This window comes from Cupressus sempervirens, chromosome 4, assembly GCF_028749045.1.
Source record: "Cupressus sempervirens isolate cs-2001-9-10 chromosome 4, ASM2874904v1, whole genome shotgun sequence".
Classification (NCBI taxonomy): domain Eukaryota; kingdom Viridiplantae; phylum Streptophyta; class Pinopsida; order Cupressales; family Cupressaceae; genus Cupressus; species Cupressus sempervirens.
This window is the reverse complement of record NC_143121.1, coordinates 873,522,054-873,541,516: the sequence shown is the minus strand read 5'-3', so window position 1 is coordinate 873,541,516 and position 19,463 is coordinate 873,522,054. Positions and strand designations below refer to the sequence as shown.

General features: G+C 34.6%; 1 protein-coding gene across 8 annotated transcripts in view; it reads right to left on the bottom strand.

The window, feature by feature from the left end:
• The window catches only part of LOC149564185 (Insulinase (Peptidase family M16) protein), a 226,061-nt gene that overhangs the window by 107,484 nt on the left and 99,114 nt on the right, over window positions 1-19,463 (bottom strand). For all 8 annotated transcript variants that reach the window (XM_089827253.1, XM_089827250.1, XM_089827252.1 and 5 more), the window contains one exon: window positions 3,918-4,151. In XM_089827253.1, coding sequence (XP_089683379.1) covers window positions 3,918-4,151 — 234 coding nt within the window. The remainder of the gene's footprint in view (window positions 1-3,917; window positions 4,152-19,463) is intronic.

The following is a 19,463-nucleotide window of genomic DNA, read 5'->3' as shown; positions in this document are numbered from 1 at the left end:
TCAGACATGAGTATGCCAACTGTTTGTTGAAATTTGGGTAGTCTCATTACCCCATTGTTATCTCTGAACATATTTACATTACTGAGCACTCCACGTGAATACTGTTTTCCTGTTAAGATCTTTATTATGAGAGGATTATCTTGTCTGAAATACAATCGGTTCTACTTAAGAATATATATTGAATTAGAATCAGCAGTTGCCCTTGTTGGATGTATACAGCGATATCAGAACTCTCATACCAGGCTGCTCGTGAATTTTTTGTCAATATGCCATTAATCCAATTCTAATTTCTTGGTCAAATAAGAGCTGGAATAATTCAGTAGTGTCAGAGCTTAAGATCTGGGTAACACGTCAACTGTTTGACAAAATTTCACCAGCCATATTTCAACTTCTTTGATCAAACTAAGCAGGGATTATTACAAACGACAAATGAGAAAGACAATGGAAATCTTTTTCTATTTCAGTGATCTGGATTTTGGGGATAATTTCCAATGCAATTCTACTATTTTTGCATATTGTAAAGTGTTAAACTAACTTAAAATTATTTATGTAGCATTTATGTCTCTATATTGCTTTTGAAGTAATGAAAACATCTCTAATAACTTAGGAGATTGTGCAAAATATGTGTATGTATTTTTTATTAATATTGTATCTAGCTGTATCCATATTGGAGGTCTTAAAAAATGGTCATATCCATATCCGATGCTGTATCTATATTTGAATCTGTATCCATGTCCATGCAACTTTGGCTATTAAGGATTGTTCATTTTGATGAAACAGTTTTTGGGAGGCAGTTTTTGTTCAGCTTTCCACCCTTGAAGAAGAAACCGTACAATGAAGATTCGTTGCAGTAGTTAAAGATCTATCCTGTCCAATTTACAGATGGAATCATTTAAAGTTCACACATTTATAGAAAAATTGAAATTCAGAAAACCCCCACAAATTCAGTCCAAGCAATTTGACATAGAAATTGCCTGTGCTGAATGTTCAAAAAGACAAGAAAATGTCAGAAAAGAATTGTCTTTTTTGGCATTGCAGATCTATAAGTAACTGGATATGTTACCATAAGAATTTAAAACGAAAATCAACTTTTAAATAAGTTTATTATATTGATTCTAGTTGATCCCTATCAGATCTTGAAATAATTTTATTGAGCACTCTAAATGTTGAATGGGGCCTGATAACATTTGAAATCGGCTGCCCTAAGAAAAATTAATAACAGACATTCTAAGCCTCTTTGCTCGTCAGGACAAGTGAATTTCATTATACATCACAAATATTGAGGGGTGGTTGCATGGGCCTTCTCTCCACAAGACCAATAGGAGATCATGTGTTCCCCAACATTACTCATCCCACACAAAGACCTGGTTAGCAACAAAGAAAAGAAAATGGGAATGATATTGAGTGAAGTGGCTAGAGTGGAGTGACGCTACTGAACAAAGATTAAATGATGTTGATAAATTAAACCACCACACATATCCTTTGTGGTGAATCTTTACTATAAAATGAAAAAAACACAAGACATCAAGAATTGACAAACCACATCAAAATTGATGCAAGTATTTTATCCTAGAAACCACAGTATGGAGCAAATCAGCTGGAAAAGGCAATGGTTCAACTTGCATTTCTTAACTTGGCCAAAAAAACTAGAGAGTGAGATATAGCATGCTGCACCATTCATCTTACAGCCATAATGCTCATTCAAACTACTTCTGTACTAATTTTCTTCCTCTAAAACCAGTTGAGTTATCAAACTTTGCAATCTCACACTCTTCTACTGCATTGAGACTTCTCTCTAATCAGAATTGTGAGAGTGTCCACAAGGAGTCTCAATCAACTCAGAAAGGAAAGTGTCACCTCTATTTCTCTCTGTTCAGAAATTAGAGATGACACTGCCAATTGTCAGAAAAAAACTGTACACGTCCATATCATCCATATGGCACATTTAAGACTGCTAGCTGTGAAACTGCCAAATAACAATGAAGAAATCACCATGTCACATTCAGAAAAGCCACTAACAGAAATGTAACTGCCACCTGAGTATATGTAGCAGTTTCTCCATTGTTCAAAAATCACTCAGCCTACCAGTCTAACTCTGTAGTAGTCATAGTTGTATTGATGAAATTTATTCAGGCTATCATGGATTACCCTAAACTTTGAAAAAAATGAGAAAAACAAAAACAAAATTCAAGATTTTGGCCTCAATGACTTAAAATATACTTCATATGATATATTTAAAAAAATTCATTTATTTTTTATGTTAGGATGATTTTGGAAGAGTTGTGTGTGATTTTGGATAAAATGTAGATATAATTTCCCCAATTTTGAATCTATTATCGTTATTCAATCATACTGTGCAAGGATTTCTATGAAGGGAAAAAACAGCCTATGCATATAATTTCCTAAGTAAAGTAGCGCTTAGAGGCTTTACATTATGTCCAATAAAAATATCTCAACTTTGCCAACTTAACCAGTATTACTTAGCACTTTGTATCACATTTTATATATTTCAAGATACACTGTAAAAATTTCAAGAAGAATTAACTGGTTTTTACGTTTTACAATATGCTGGCAAAGGCAATAACTCGAGGACAGCATCAAACTCTGTAGTGGCACTTTGATAATGCTTGATGAAGTGCCAGGTATCATTCTACCTTTAATTCTGGTATAGACTAGAGCTCTTATCTTCACTGTCCCTATCTTTGCTTTATTGATGGATTATTTTACGAAAAGAGATTCATTTACAACTTTTTTTGTATTATACAGATTGTTCAACACTAATTTGTGTAGGCCTTGCCAAATTTGTTTTATTGTCTTGCTAGCATCGTTTGATGTTTTAATTTTATATTCTTATTTGTGACTGTTACAAAATTCGTTTTTAGGGCTATCACTCACTCTTAAAAATTCACCTTTTCTCACAGGGGAACATTAATACAATTGTTTATTTTGTTTCTCTCTAACAAGTGATTTTCAGGATTTGTGCTGTATTCTGTCAGTTTTCACTGGAGCAGTTTTCAGTGTCATAAACCCAATAAAACACATATTCCAGATGCTAAAGCCTAAAATAAATGATAGCATATATGACAAAACTCTTATTCTAAGACATTTATCAACTTAAACTTGATGAAAAGCAAAAGAGAACCACAAATGACAGTATAAATATGATAGGATTACGTTGGAATATTCCATTGTTAAGGAATAACTACAAATATTTTATGTGAGCCCACAGGCACATCAATAAAGCTGAACAAATGTAGTGTGACAACTTCAAAATAGACACAAACTGTGAATAAATTGTGACAAATTATTGATAAGAAAACCCTGAAACTTAGCATATCAAAGTGTTACGCTTGGCTATTTACCACGTACAAATTTACTCCAAAACTTCTTATGAAATTTCTGTTCCATTCTCTTTCCACAGTAGAATGGTCCATCCAGAACCAAAGTAATTTCAGAAAGAATGTACCAGCTCGATTCCATAATGGATTATCCGATAGTAAAATATGATTAAATAGGAATGCAATTCAAATACAGCAAGAAGACCAGAAATAAAATATAGGAAAATGTAAACAGTATAAATTTTGATTTTTTTATGACAGTTTACCAATAATGTCCACCAAGGTAACGTGTCTAGAGACATCAAAATTGAGCTTCAAAGATATTAGGGGAAAACGCAGCACTCTTAGAATCTCTATTTCTCTAAGATTATTTGATGCTCCTGGTCAAAAATTGATTAGCATTCAACACAAATTATAGCTTCCAATCAACATACAGATATAAGGCAGAAAGAAAGTGAGCATTGGGTCCATAACAGTTCAATCACAGAAAAAGAAAAAATAACAAATAAAGTAAATGTTTTTTCTTAGAACTATAATAAAACAACAAATCTAATGCAAGAAATATAAATTCAATTAAACCTGCAAAGCTGTCTCCAGATCAGAAGGTGAACAATCACCAGAAAATGTTCTCATGTAAGCCCCTACTTTTGTGCCAACCTCAGCTCTCTTCCCAGCAAGCATGTCCATGAGAACAGATGGCTTATATCCAAACATACCAATTTCTCCAGCAATTGTTGTACCCATGGAACATGATAGATAGTCACCTTCTGGCAATTCAGATAGTCCACCATATGCAAATGCACTGAACAGAACCTAAATCATATCATCACATCCACGAAAATAAATGGTTAGAAAGTTTATTGATGTTTGTATTTTGCAGCTGCAGTCAGCTGAATAAAGCAAGTCAAAACTATTGAACACACATATATATTTATACTTGGTATATTTATTGTATGTATACTCGAAAACATATAACATTGAATATGGGCTTCGGATGTAGGAATTTGTTTTTTTGATACGGATGAATTTGGAAATGTATATGTGTGTGTGTGTGTGTGTGTGTGTGTGTGTATATACATACATTATATATATGTATGTATGTATATCTATATATACATATATACATACATACATATATACATGTATGTAGATACATACATATATATACATGTATACATGTATGTATATATGTATGTACATGTATATACAAGTACATACATATATGTATGTACATGTACAAACATATATGTATGTATGAATATACATGTGTATATGTATATATATACATATATATACATGTATATATATATATATATATATACATACACGTATATGTATATATATGTACATTTGTATAATTAGAAACTCAAACAATGCTTAATTGTCTTTACAATGAAAACACAAAAGCTGTTGTGACTAACTGGAGGTAGACGATTTGCAGCAATTGTCCAATAACCCCCCTCTGGCAATTATCTAAGACCAATTTCCACTTGCATTTGCCAACGCTGGAGGAGCAGGCTCACGGCAGATCGTGAGAGTTAATTAGAACACAACAGATGCCCAATATGGTGTCTAACTAACAGAGCCCGTGAAATATATCAGGCAGCCCTAGTACAGCTTGCCATCCAATCAGATGAGACACTAATGCAGGGAATGCAGTGACTGATTTTTCCTATTGGCAATTGCCTAATATGCTGCAGTGCAGGTGATTGATAGCAGGCACAGATACTCCAAAATCTGGGCAGCAGTTTGCAGAAGATAACAAAAGTTAGCAGCACACAATCACGTCCAGTTTGCAGGTTTAAAAGCCTAAGTAGGATACTATTAAATGCAACTCCATAGGGTTGCTAAAACCCCTCCTAAAGCCTCAGCTGCTCAACGCTATGAACATGAATTAGTAACTTAGGGTGTGTGTTTAATGCTTATTAATTAGGATATTAATAATGAAACATAAACTGATCAAATGAAATGTTTGACTGAACAAGTTGCTTCACCGAGCAAGTGTTTGCCTGGGCAGCATTCATCCTACGAGGGTTGCTTATGTTCATGATGAACCGCAATTCCTTATGGAGACCAGATACACAGTGGATTGTGACTCTACGGTGGGTTATAAACATTCAGAAATTTAGCAGACAAAATCACGACGAACACATACATCAAGCAGCCTTCCAAAGTACTTTGTCTGCAATCAATATTATGCCTTCGGTCAATCACAGTGAATAATTACTAACAGTCATCAAGTGACTAATCATCTGCAGTCCATAGCCATTTAATATTGGCATTTTATTATAGTCTTCTGAATATTCGATCTGCACATTCAATCAATAATATTTAATATTTATGTTGGTATTCAGTTTGAAGTTGGATTTATTCAATACAGTATGCAGTTGAATACAAACAATGTACTCAATATTATTATAAGAATATCAACAACATACATACAGAAATAACATGTGTCAATCTGATTACAAAATTTAACAACTCAAAAAGTAAATGAAGCAATTAGACAAATGTTCCTACTGCATATATAGGATCCACTTGTTTTGGTGCTTTTATTAATTGTTCGAAAGATTTCACCCTGATTTCTGTAATGTCATTCCCCCTTTTCAGAATTAATTCATTCAGGATACTGTCACCTGTGTTTTATTTCTCAATGGCTAGAAGTGATAAAGATAGGTAACCAGATTAATAACAATATTTTAAGTGATAAAATGATCTTATTTTATAATTTTATAAAACAACTCAGGGGCCTAATGAAATATTTTAGCAATAGATATAGTGTTTACAAACACATCTGGGAAGGTTTCTAGGTTAAAAAGGTAAATCATAATTTAAAAAGAGTGAAAATAAAGAAGAGTTTGGAAGGGAGGAAAGCATATATAACTACTGTTATAAAACCCTATTTAGAGCTTGAGCATTTTGTTCATCTCCACACCCAACTGCAAACTCTTTCATGTGAAAAATTGAATGACAAAATTCCTCTCAATTTTCCCTAAGGCTGTACCATTCAAGAGTCATATACATGCCAAAAGTTTGTAGTGTTCAAGTTTCAACTGTGTTGTGGTTGAGATTTATGGGGAGTTGACAATTTTTAATTTAATTTATATATCAGCACAATGATTTTCAGAAAATTATATCATCGTTACTATTTTCATTGTCCTACAATTTATAAAGGCTCAAGTCATCTTGATGGAACCATACACTTTAAATTCTATCAAACAAGTTTATTTTGCAAGTATTACTTGTCCCAACATAACCCTAATAGTGGGGACATTACACCTGCTAGTCGGGATCTACACAATGCACCTATAATACTCATCCCTTTTGTTATCATTATATATTTCTATGTTAGACTCTATTAGGTACGTCGGTGTACATGTTGGCTTTTAGAAATCCTTAAAATGTGATACTTTGACATGTAGAGTAATGGATTATATCAATGATTACTTGCAAGAATAATGGTTTATATCAATGATTACTTGCAAGAATAATGGTTTAATTGCTCCTAGTTAGTAAATATAATTACTTCCATGATGATGTTATTTGATGTCTTCAAATGAAAATTACAGTTTACTATATATTCATGATGATAAAAAAAAAATTATTAAAATTTGATGCTATTTATACTCCTAATTTATTATGGTACTTACACATACTTGCAAGCATATGGTGTGCATGTCTGTTTTTGTTCTTTTCTGTTTGACATGTATGAAGTAGTTGTGGGAGAGAATCGTAGTCACCTGCTAATTGGGATCTACACGATATATCATTGTCCATTTAGTTTAGTTATATTTATGCATATGTACATGCTCGTCTTTTATGCAGGTTACAAGTACCGGGCATCCACTTCCTTGAATTGTCAGAATAAGCGTGCCCTATCCCAATAACTCAAGTAAGAATGGGGAGATAATGATCAGGTCCAATCCCAGCCAAAGTCTAATTACTTGCCCTGAGAAGGACATGTATCTGACCGCCTACCCTTTCTAAACCCCTAAATTTACCTTGTGTGTGTTGTTTGATTTCAGGGCTTGGTCGATTTTGTTTGTATGGTTATTATGTGGATTTGACTATGTGATTTATTTGTAAAAGATTTAATTATGATATTTGGATTAATCATATAACATTAGAATTATTGAATATTATTTAATTAGGAGGAATTATAATATCATGACATTTAATTAATTAAGTATTAATTAAATATGTGTTTTTAATTTAACAAATGTGAAAGTTGAAAAAAAAAATGAAATTAATATTATTAAATATCATTTTATCATGAATATTAATTAATGAAAAAAAAAAATAGAGTTGTATAAATTAGTGGGCTTTAATTATTATTAATGATTAAAATAATTATATGCAATTTAATTGTATATTAATTAATTAATTAAAATAAGATTTTTGATTGGGGAATAAGTTATTTAATTCAAACAAGAAAGGATATTCATTTACTTTATAATATCTATTTTATAGAAAGAAAGTGAATAAATAAAGATCTATTTTATTAATATTAAAAAAAGGACAAAAATTGTGTATTTGTTTTCTTTAAAAATAAAGTAAAGTGATTTTATTTATTTTAAAAATATATATAAAAAAAAGAAAAACTAATTTTTTTCTTTTAAGTTAGAGTTGCCTTTTTTTAAGTTTAATCATTTTATAAACTTTAGTTTTATTGGTTTTATTTTTCTTTATTAGAGGTTTCTGGTCTTTTTGAAAGAGAGACAAGATTTTTGGAAAAAAATAAGTAAATTTTGAAACGAGATTTAGGAGCAAGTTACAGGTTATGCATTTAGATTTTGAAGTAAAAGAATTTTTTCAAAGCTTAAGAATAAAGTCTATAATTGGGTTTCCTCGTTCTTAACAAATCTACTTGGTGTTTCAAGGTAGGGGTTTACAAATCTATTTGCAATTTCTATTGGAAGATTGTCTTCTCTATGTTTTCTTGATTGTGAATTTAGCTTTGAATTTGAATGACCTTCAATTTATTGAAAAATAGAGATTATTAGTATATTTTTATTAAAAATTGTGTTTATGACATAATTGATATTCTGAAAAAGTTTGTTTGGAAACCTTACGAGAAAAGATTTAAAATAAATCATGGTGTTGGTATTTATTATTATTATTTTATATAAATTTAATTAAAATATATAATTATATTCTTGATTATGAACAAATTTGTTTACAGTTAGTTACTTGTGTGTCAAGTTGAGGGTTTGAAACATGTGATTTTGCTATGCCTCGCAAGTCTGAACCCTCCATCAAAAAAAAATGTAAAGATATTTTTAGACACCCATTTGAATTTTTTTTAATATATATACAAATCAAGTAGGGTTGTTTTGTATGGACAATCAAATATTGGTCAGCATACTAAAACTAGGCCTATTTGAACTTGATTTTTCAAATAGAGACTCATGAACAGTCACTTTTAAATTTTGCAAAATATATAATTACGAAAATCGCTTATTTGTGATTGTAAATAAGTCTATTTTGAATAGTTTCTTGACTTTCATAAAGATCCAACAATTCAAACAAAAGTTATGGTAACCTTCAAATCTGAATAGTGTTGCTTGGAAGACCTACTTTTTACACCATTCAAATGACCTTTTCTTTAGGACTAGTAATAATTAAAAATATTTGAAATTAAATTATCTTTCTATTGATATAAGTTGCAGAGCCATATCATTTCATATGAGATTATACCATTTAAACTACCAACTAATTTTCATAGAGAAAATACATAAAAACTCACTATTACGAATTATGAAATTGTTTTTTCTTTATTGTCAAATATTATTGTTGAAAAATAATACTAATTAATTTTAAACTTATTAAGTAAATAACATTGAATTTATCTAAACTTATATACCCTTTGTAATTAAACTCAACTACATAACGTAAACTGATTTTAAAATAAAAGGAAACTTTTGAAAACAATCTAATCCAAACCAAATGATGAAATATTGTATTTTTTTGTGTTTACTTGAGATTTAGAATTTTAATGTGATGTTTTAGTTTATGATACCTTTAATGTGAATTATTTACTTGGCCAAACAAAAATGTGCATCAGAGGCGTCTTTTGAGATTTTCATTTATGATGGTTATTTTATTAGAATAGTCTTTATGTTTCTTTTTAATGCTCACTATTGTATCTTATTGTATATCTGTAAATATTAGAATGTTTATAATATTTAGGTGTAGTCTAGAATGAATGTTTCTATTCTATTCAACTCTCCTCTTTGTATATATAGATCATTTGATCTCTAACTGATCAAAAAAGTATTCTGCCATTTACGTTTATAACATGGTATCAGAGCTAAGACTTAAATTTTTTCGGAAAAATTTATAATTTCTTCTTGAAATTATTTGTTTAATTTTTTCCAAAATTATTTCAAGTCAAATTTCTCTAAGACCCACCTAGAGTTTTTTGCTTGGAGATTTTCCCGAACTCGGGTCTGCAAATCGAGTGAAAATCGTGGTCGTTTTTTACCATTCTCAACTAGTATCTACAAATCGCGATTTCTTTTACCCGAAATCCTCTGCAAATCACGATTTTTCTTGCTTTGGTCATTTTTCCTGCTCACATTTTTTTCAAACATTTTGCCTGCCGTTTTTTTACACTCCATTTTTGCATTTTCAGCCTATACCCACGCAATTTGCAGGCTCATGTTGTAGTTGCAAGGTTTTATATTTCCTACCAAAGACGCAGAATCCACAGTTTTTGTTCAGATCATTATCTAAGACGTTTTTTAAGATCATTTCTAGCAGCCGCGCAACTAGCAGACTCGCGATTTTGGGGTGAAAATCTGCATGTTTCTATATCAAATCTTCATGTTCCCAGTCGTCTCAATCAAAACTTTTATTTTCTAAAAAAAAACTCAGGCATCTTTCTAACTAAAATCACCATTTTTTTTGCCCTCAAAACCTTCATTGGCCACCAACTATTATTTTGCTTGAAACCCTAATTTTTCAGGTCTGTAATATTTTTCCATTTCATATTGTTAGTGAGTTTTTCGAGATCTCAAATGGGTCTTCATCAAATTTTTGTGGGTGCCTCAATTTTTGAGCCAGCGGATCTGTATACTGACAACGTATTATTTTCGGGTTTTTTGAGCTCTTATGGGTAGTTCTCCAATTTTTTTGGGTCTTTCATTTTCTCCCCTCAAAGTTTGTGCCATTTGAGATATTCACATATTATGAGCATTTGTATCAGCAGCATCAGAAGTCAGACTCAATTAAAAAGCAAGCCAATGCTGCCCAACACACAGAGCAAAAAGAATCTATCTACCATGCCTTTATGGCCAACATATCTACAGATCATGTGAAATCTTCTGCCTGGTATATAGATTCCGGTGCCTCCCGACATTTCACTCACAGGCGTGATTGGTTTGTTGAATTCACTCCCTATTCTGACTCAATAATCTTTGGAGGCGGCGAAGAATACAATATTGTCGGCAAGGGCAATGTTCAGATTCAGTCCGAAGGAAGAAGACTCGTGCTCCTCAATGTATGTTATGTTCCCGGCATGAAACATAATCTTCTGTCTGTTAGTCAGATTATAAAGCACTCCCCTCGGCTGGATGTCGTTTTCAGTGGACATAAGTGTTCGATTATTGATCATGCTTCTCGCACTACACTTGATGTCAGTCTTGAGGATCATGGTATTTATAGACTTGTAGATTCAAGCTATTCCCTTGAGCGTGCCTACATTGCCAAATCATCAACTCTCAACAGCCTTTGGCATCAACGATTCGGTCACCTGGACATTCAATATCTAGCACAACTTGCTCGAGATAATTTAGTCCATGGCCTACCTGATAGCCAGACCCAAAACCATCGCATTTGCAGAGCTTGCCAAGCAAGGAAGCAACATAGGACACCATTTAAAAATGGTGAATCATGGTGGGCATCTAAAGCACTCCAGCTGGTCCACACTGATGTATGTGATCCTATGAATACTCCTTCTGTTTCTGGGAACAGATACTTCTTACTCTTTGTGGATGATTTCAGTCGCAAAATGTGGATATATTTCCTTAAGCAAAATCCAATGCTTTTCCTATATTTTAGCAGTTTAAAGCCCTAGTAGAAAAAGAGTTTGGTTCCCCCATCCGTACTCTTAGGACCTATAATGGGGGGGGGGGGGGAATTTTGTTCTTCTACTTTCTCTTCCTTCTATACTACTCATGGCAGTAGACATCAGTTCACCACACTTCACACCCCTCAGCAGAACGGTGTTGTAGAGCGTCGAAACTGTACCATCACATAAATGGCTAGGGCTATGCTAGAACATAGAAATGTTCCTAGAAAATATTGGGCAGAAGCGATATCCACAACTGTCTACCTTCTTAACCGATCACCCACCCTTTGCAGTTAATCATAAGACTCCTGAGGAAGCCCAGTCTGGTCGCAAACCTCGGATCAACCATTTAAAAGTTTTTGGCTCTCTAGCATATGTATGGATTCCTTATGCCAAACGCACTAAGTTGGATTCCAAAAGCCAGAAACTCATGTTTACAAGATACAGTCACACACATAAGGCCTACAGACTGATTGATGTAAACACTGATCATTTAACCTTCAATCGTGATGATGTTCTTGATAAGGAACTCGGATCATTTCAGCTCTCTTCCTCCCCGCCACATTCTAAGATTCAATCTTCAGCAATCTCTGACTTGGGTCCTATTTTATATGAGTCATATGATGCTACTAATACACCACCTCAACTAGCTCCAAAGAATATAGCTCCTACTCCTGCTCCTCATCCAACTATTCCGATAGCATCTGATATTGGCTCCTCGACTCTTCGGCCAAAATGGTGGCCTCAAACGAATAGTGATCTTCGTCCTGATGACCTCAATGAGGGTAGAACCTCCAGAAATAAGAGCATTCAGCACAACACAATTAATGTTGCTCTTATGGCCAACATCCACAGTATCCCTGAGCCCTAGACATATGCAGAGGCCAAAGGAATTCCAAAATGTGAACAAGCAATGGATGTTGAGCTTCAAAGTCTTCAAAAGAATCACACCTGGGTTCTTTCAAATCTCCCTCCTGGGAAGAAACCCATTAGCTGTAAATGGGTCTATAAGGTCAAGTACCATGCAGATTGTACCATGGACAAATACAAAGCCAAACTTGTTACTCGAGGATTCACTCAGCGCAAAGGCATTGACTATGAGGAGAACTTTGCCCCAACAGCCAAGATGAGCACTATTCGCCTACTTCTTGCCATTGCAGCTCAGTATGGTTGGAAAGTTCATCAGATGGATGTGAAGAGTGCTTTTCTCAATGGTGAATTACAGGAAGAAGTCTACATGATGCAACCCCCAGGTTTCAAGGTTGCCGATTAAGAACCAAAAGTATGTAGACTCCAAAAGGCCCTCTATGGTCTTAAACAGGCCCCTCGGGCTTGGTACATAAAGATTGATCAGTAGTTGGTTGCTCAAGGATTTCAGCATAGCTCGTCAGACAGTAATCTGTATATTAAACACTCTGGTAATGATATTCTTATTTTTGTTGTCTGTGGATGATTTGATCATCACTGGGAGTTAAGAACATTTGATTTCAAAAATCAAACAGGATCTATCCAAAACTTTTGATATGACAGATCTCGGATTGCTTCATTATTCTTTAGGTATTGAGGTTTGGCAGATTGACAACAGTATTTTTTTGTCAGTCCAACTATGCCAGAAGAACCTTCTAGCCAAACTGTGTTGCCATGACTAGGACTAATCTGATGGTGCTCATCTTTGCAGTAGGAGCAAAGGTCTACTCATAATCAATGCCCTGACGCTAAGAAAAGCCCTTCACCACTAAACGAGCTTTGTACTTATCCAAAGTACCATCTGATTTGTACTTGATTTTGTAGACCCTTTGCAACCAATGGGTTTCTTCCCTAATGGAAGATCAGAAAGGACCCAGGTGTTGTTTTTCAACAGGCTCTAGTGTTCAGATGTCATGATCTGTTCCCACTCTGGAATTCCTTTAGCCTCGGAATATGTTTGAGGTTCAAACACACTATGAATGTTGGCCATGAAAGCAAAGTTAATAGAATCTGTAGTTTTGCTCTTTTTTCGAGTAGTTCTCCCATCAATGAGCTCATCATTATGAAAATGAGCAAGTACCTTAGCCCACCACTTAGGTCGAATAGGAGAATGACCAAAATTAGTACTAGGAGATGCTTGATCAGCAAGATCCTCATAAGAAGAATTTGGATCAAACTCAGGTGAAGCATCTACAAAGCGAGGTGATCCTGTAGGAGAAGCTGGAGGTGTCTATATAGGTATCACTGGTATAACTGGAGCTACAGGAGCTACTGGAGCCTTCCCATCAGGTGGACCTAATGGAAGCTGAATTCCCAAATCATGAGCCTGCATAGGCTAGTCTGTTGGATTAGGAATAGGAGAAACAAGCATGAAAAGTAATCGCTACTCATCAAAGATTACATGATTGGAGATGAGACAAGATGTCTCGACATCGATCAGGCGGTAAACTTTGTGAAGACTGCTATATCCAGCAAGCATGAGTTTTTGACTCTTGGCATAAAACTTCATGCATGACACATCAGGGATCCAAACAAAAGCAAGAGAGCCAAAAACCTTCAAGTGACTGATTCTGGGCTTGCGACCTAACCAGGCCTCTTACGGAGTTTTACCTTTGACCGCCACTATGCGTAACCGGTTCAACAGATAAACTACAGTGTTAACTACTTCTGCCCAAAACTGCTTCGGAACATGTTTGTGTTCGAGCATGGAACAAGCCATCTCGATGATTGTCCCGTTCCAACATTCAACTACACTGTACTGTTGTGGCATGTGGGGTGTGGTTAACTAGCATTTGATGCAATGTGTATCCAAGAAGCTGGAGAAAGCATTAGAACAAAATTCCCCCCCATTGTCTGATCTAAGAGTAATAATAGATTTTGCACTCGTTTTCAACTAAAGGTTTAAACTTTTGAAATACAGAAAATGAATATGCTTTTTTTTAAGGAAATACACCCACATTTTTCTACTGAAATCATTAACAAACAACAGAAAATACCTAGACCCAAGAACAGAAGGAGTGGTCATAGGGCCGTAGATATCAGCATGAACAAGCTGAAGTACCTGACAAGCTCACCATTGATCACCACTGGTGAAAGGTGTGCGATGTTGCTTCTAGCCTAGCATGCATCACAAACTCCAAGCTATTGAGTCTGAATCTTTGGCAATCCAAGAACAAGCTCATCTCAAGCAAGTTGTGAGAGATAATGCACATTTAAGTGCCCATATTGTTGATGCCAAAGTGTGCTAACAGAAGACCATCGAATAGCCATAGCTTAGTCCTGAGAATCACTAGAATTGTTAAGTCTGAAAAGACCATGATCCTCAAGACCCACTGCAATAGTAGACTTTGTCGCTCAATCAGTGATGGTGCACTGATGTGAACTAATAGTGATTACCAACTATGGAGAATGTCGCAACAACTGATTCAGAGTAGATTTAGTTCCATCCCTGGAATGTAACACACATCAAGGAATATGAGATTCCTCCCAACAGACTAAATCTGAATGTTGCCTTTACCGACAACTGTGTACTCTTCTTCGCCACCAAAAATAATACAGTTTGAATAAGGCTAGTAGTCAGTAAACCAGTCTCTGTAGTGAGTGACATGACGAGAGGCACCTGGATCAATGTACCAAACAGATGACTTCACATGATCTGTAGGTCTTTTAGCCATGAAGGCGTAAAAGGCAGATTCTGCCTGCTCAATGTGCTCTACATTGTTTGCTTTGGGCTGCAAACTTGATTGCTTAGACTATGCAGCCAAGCGTTTCCGACATTCAACCTTCATGTGTCCAAACTTGTGGCAGTAGTTGCATTGAATGTTCTTCTTTCTGGAACCATCTGATGCTGGAGCAGAAGACTTCTGCTGAGATGGCTACCGAAACTTGCCTCTATCCTTCTCAAAGGATTTCGCAACAAAGGCTTGCTCTGTGGAGGTGGAACTGGAGCTACTATCGAACTGTCATTTCCACTGATCTTGCTAAAGCAGCAATGTGCAGAGATCAGTGAACTTCAAATCAACACCAAAAGATGTGATGTTGAGAGTCTCAATAAAATGCTCATAGGATTTTGGGGAACTCTGAAGAGTGATAACCACAATATCCTCTTCCTCCATCTTGCGACCGATGGCAAGTAACTAATCATGGATTTCCTGAATCCAATTCAGGTGTGCCTGAACCGATGTGCGCTCATCTACGACAATAGAAAACAGAATGTTTTTCAGAAAGAAGGCTTTGCTTTAGTCAGAAGTCTCATGAAGACCTTTTAGATGTTTCCAAATCTCGGAAGCTGTCTTGCCAGGTGGAATCTAAGAAAGTTGATCATCAACCACGGATAATTTGAGAAGCATCACTGCCTCTCGATTATTCAGATCCCATGTATCTTAATCAGGACTCGGAGAAGTCGGATGCTTCATAACACCCAGAACAAGTTGATTGGTGTTCAAATATTCAAAAATTGCGATGACCCATTGTTTCCAAGTGCCATAATTTCGACCATTAGATTTGGAGTTATGCTTGAGCAGAAAATTTGTCAAAGATGCCATGGCACATTTTTCAATGAAAATCTGTGAAGGCACATTCTTCAAGGCAAAAAAAGGAAGACCCAGAAAAATCAGAGGACCTTGAAGAGAGCTCGATAAACACAGAAGAAATAAGCTATCGTTTTCTGAATCCACTGGCTCAAAAATTGAGGCACAAAGATCAAGGCACCCAAAAAAATGGATGACAACCCAATTGAGCTCTCGAAAATCCCATTAAGAATTTGATATCAAAATATTTTTTCGACTCCAAAAATTAGGGTTTCGAGCAAAAAATTCAGTCGGTGGCCATGGAGGTCGAATCTGCAAAAAAATGTTGATTTTCTAGAAAAAAATGGTTGATTTGGCAATGGCAGTGTGTTTGTTTTGATTAAAAAAACACAAAGCGCTCTGAAAACGACTGTGTTTGACCTCAAAAAAATGCGGATTCGACAGGAGCTGAGCCATCTAAAAATGACAACCAAGAACGACTAGGTCGTGCGCCGTAGCAGAAGAAACTAGACTTTGTTTTGTGATTTTTCAAGCAAAAAAAATGCCAAGAAATATCTGCGAGCTCCTTGTAAATACTTGGATAAAGAAAATGGACCACGATTTGCACAGAGATTTCAAACCCGAGTTTTGGCTGATTCAAATTTCTCCAAGCAGAAAACCCTAGGCGGGTTTTAGAGAAATTAACTAAAAAAATTTGAAAAAATTTAAACAAATAATTTCAAGAAGAAATTATAAATTTCTTTAAAAAAATTTAAGTATTAGCGTTGATACCATATTACGAAGTAACTGGTAAATACTTGCTTGTTATTAATAGAGACCAGACAATCAATTTATACAAAAGAATGAGACAATGTTTCCTTAGGAAATGATCGTAAAGAATAGAAACATTCTATTCTAGAGAAAGCAAAAAAAACGAAAGCAAACTAAAGCTAATTAGATATTTTCAATAGATAACCATTAACTAATAATAGACGACTTATCTATTACTATAGTAATTTTATGATTCAAATTGAGATTTATTTTCATGAGCATTTATGATGATTTGAGCCTTGAGAACCAATGCATTTCGAGTTGCTTGCCATGGAACTAAATTCGATTATTAGTACTTTTGTGGTATAGGACACAATTGTGATTTGTGTGTTTTGAGAAGGTAGCCTAGGTGCATCCTATGGGAATGGCTTGCAATGGGGGTCGGGACCCAAAGAGGCTTCCAGGGTAACGCATTGTAAGTTGTGTAATAAGTGATAACATGGTAAATTAATTATTTAAACACAATTTAAAAAGATAAATAGAGATGTTTCCTCGCACATGCCTTGTGTGCTTGTATAGGCTAAGGATGGGAATTGTAAAGTTTCTACAAATTATGAACAATCAAACTAATACAATGCCTTCAATCTACTTGCTGAAGATGATCTTTTGTATATCAGACTTGTATGAAGTGTTACCAATAGTATAATATCTATTTTGGAAATATTCTTATCCCTACAATATATCATATATGGCTATAGATGCTAAAGGAGCGAACTTGTATTTTTTGTGTGCCCTTTATCCACATCTACACCCTACCTAAATACATCAACCAAAGGGCATGTCCTTGAAAAGGCATGTCCCTCTCTACAACTTTATTTCATTCCAAGAAATCGAGGACTATTATTTGATGACTATTGGTTAGTAACTAAACTAACTTTGTTTATTAATTTAGTTATTAATAATATTTCCCTAAAGAGACGTCGATTATAAGGGAAATAGCAATTATTCATAGGCTTGTATAGACTAATCTTGATCAATCTGGAAGTTTAGATTAGTATATTATCAGAGTCACATGATATAAAGTTAACACTCCCTCTTAACTCGATAATCATACTAAGAGATAACATATCTAGCATCATCAATTAAGATGAATAAGCATAGATTGATACTCTATATCTATCTAAATCTTTTAAGCATGTGGTATCATTGAACACATCATACAATGTCATGTTATTATACCTATGATATGACTTATCACTTATACTAGTGATAATGGTATTGCATGGAATGCAATATAGAAGATAAAATCTGGAGAATGATTAAATTCTTCCTTTATCAAAGTTGTGACTCATAGATACTGAGAGGCCTATATCACAATATGATCCTGAGTTAAGATCTACCAATTCATAAGATAAAATCCGAAGAATGATTAAATTCTTCCTTTATCAAGTTGTGATTATAGCCATATAAGTGTCTATATTACAATGTGATCTTGAACTCATCCAGATCTAACAGTAGTTCTCTAGTGTTGAACACATTATCTAATAGATTGTCATCTCCCATAATGCCTTTTATACAAGTGTTCATTATCTCAAAATTATTTTATTAATAATTAAAGAATACAAATGTATTACAATTCAACCATACCAAGTCTTTTCCTGAAGTGATCTATCTGTTGCCCCACTTTTCACCGTGTGACCATTTTATAAAAGTGGAGAGTTTTGTGTCTTAGTTAAGCCTAGGTATGTCCAAGTCTAGTTTTAAGCTCCCTTAGGTGGAAAGAGTCTTCATTAGATTTTTCATCTTTCCCTTTCCCCCACATTTCATAGCCGAGTGGTTTTCCTTTATGTTGTGAGTCTTACGAGTAGCTTAGTAGAAGTAAAAGCACACCAGCTCAAGCTTCACTAGCAGCTGTAGCTCCTTCCTCCTCTCAAGGTGGCACAATAGGTGCAACCTTAGCCATCACTCAAGGACCAACCCAACCATCAGGGGGAGGTGATCAACCTCCAGACAAGAATATCCCTGTGGCTAAGACTTGTCAAGATGGCTCCCTCCCAGTTATTGGAACCCAAACTAATGCTGAGAAGGAGAAGACGGAGAAGTCAAAAGATAGTGCTATTACCCCAATCTCCTCTCCTCATGTCACCCCAGTTCCCTCGCCTCATAATAGCCCAGTTTCGCAAGTAAGTGCTACACTTCTGCAACCAAGTAGCTCTCCAGCGCAGATAGTGGATTTAGGACATGGAAGAAGCAGTAGCACTGAATCTACTGAATCTGATGAGGCAGCTAAGAAAACCTCTGAGGCGGAGAAAAGACAGAGCTCTTCTCAAGCCCCAAAGAACCCCTTCTGCTCGACTGCGGTGACAATCACTCCAGTCAAGAAAAAGATATTTAGCATAGACTCACTTGGGACGGCCTCCAAGGTGATAGTCACAGATTCCTGGTTGGAGGACACTTTGGAGAAGAAGAGAAAGAGGAAGGATGAAGGCTGTCATGACCCCATTTCTATAATAAAATTTAATAATCAATATAAAAATAAATTAATAATATCCTATTAAATAAATAATAATTTTCTAATGAATAGTATAAATACATATCCAAAATAATTTATCATTGGTCTATTATACAATAAAACATTATCATATTAATTATTATTATTATTATTCTTATAATAATAATAACAAACAAAAGAAAATTCTAATTGATATTATAATAAAATATAGATAATTATAATTTTAATAATAATAATATTTTTAATCAAGTGAAATATATATCTCAAATATAGCCTATGAACAGACACCACCTTTC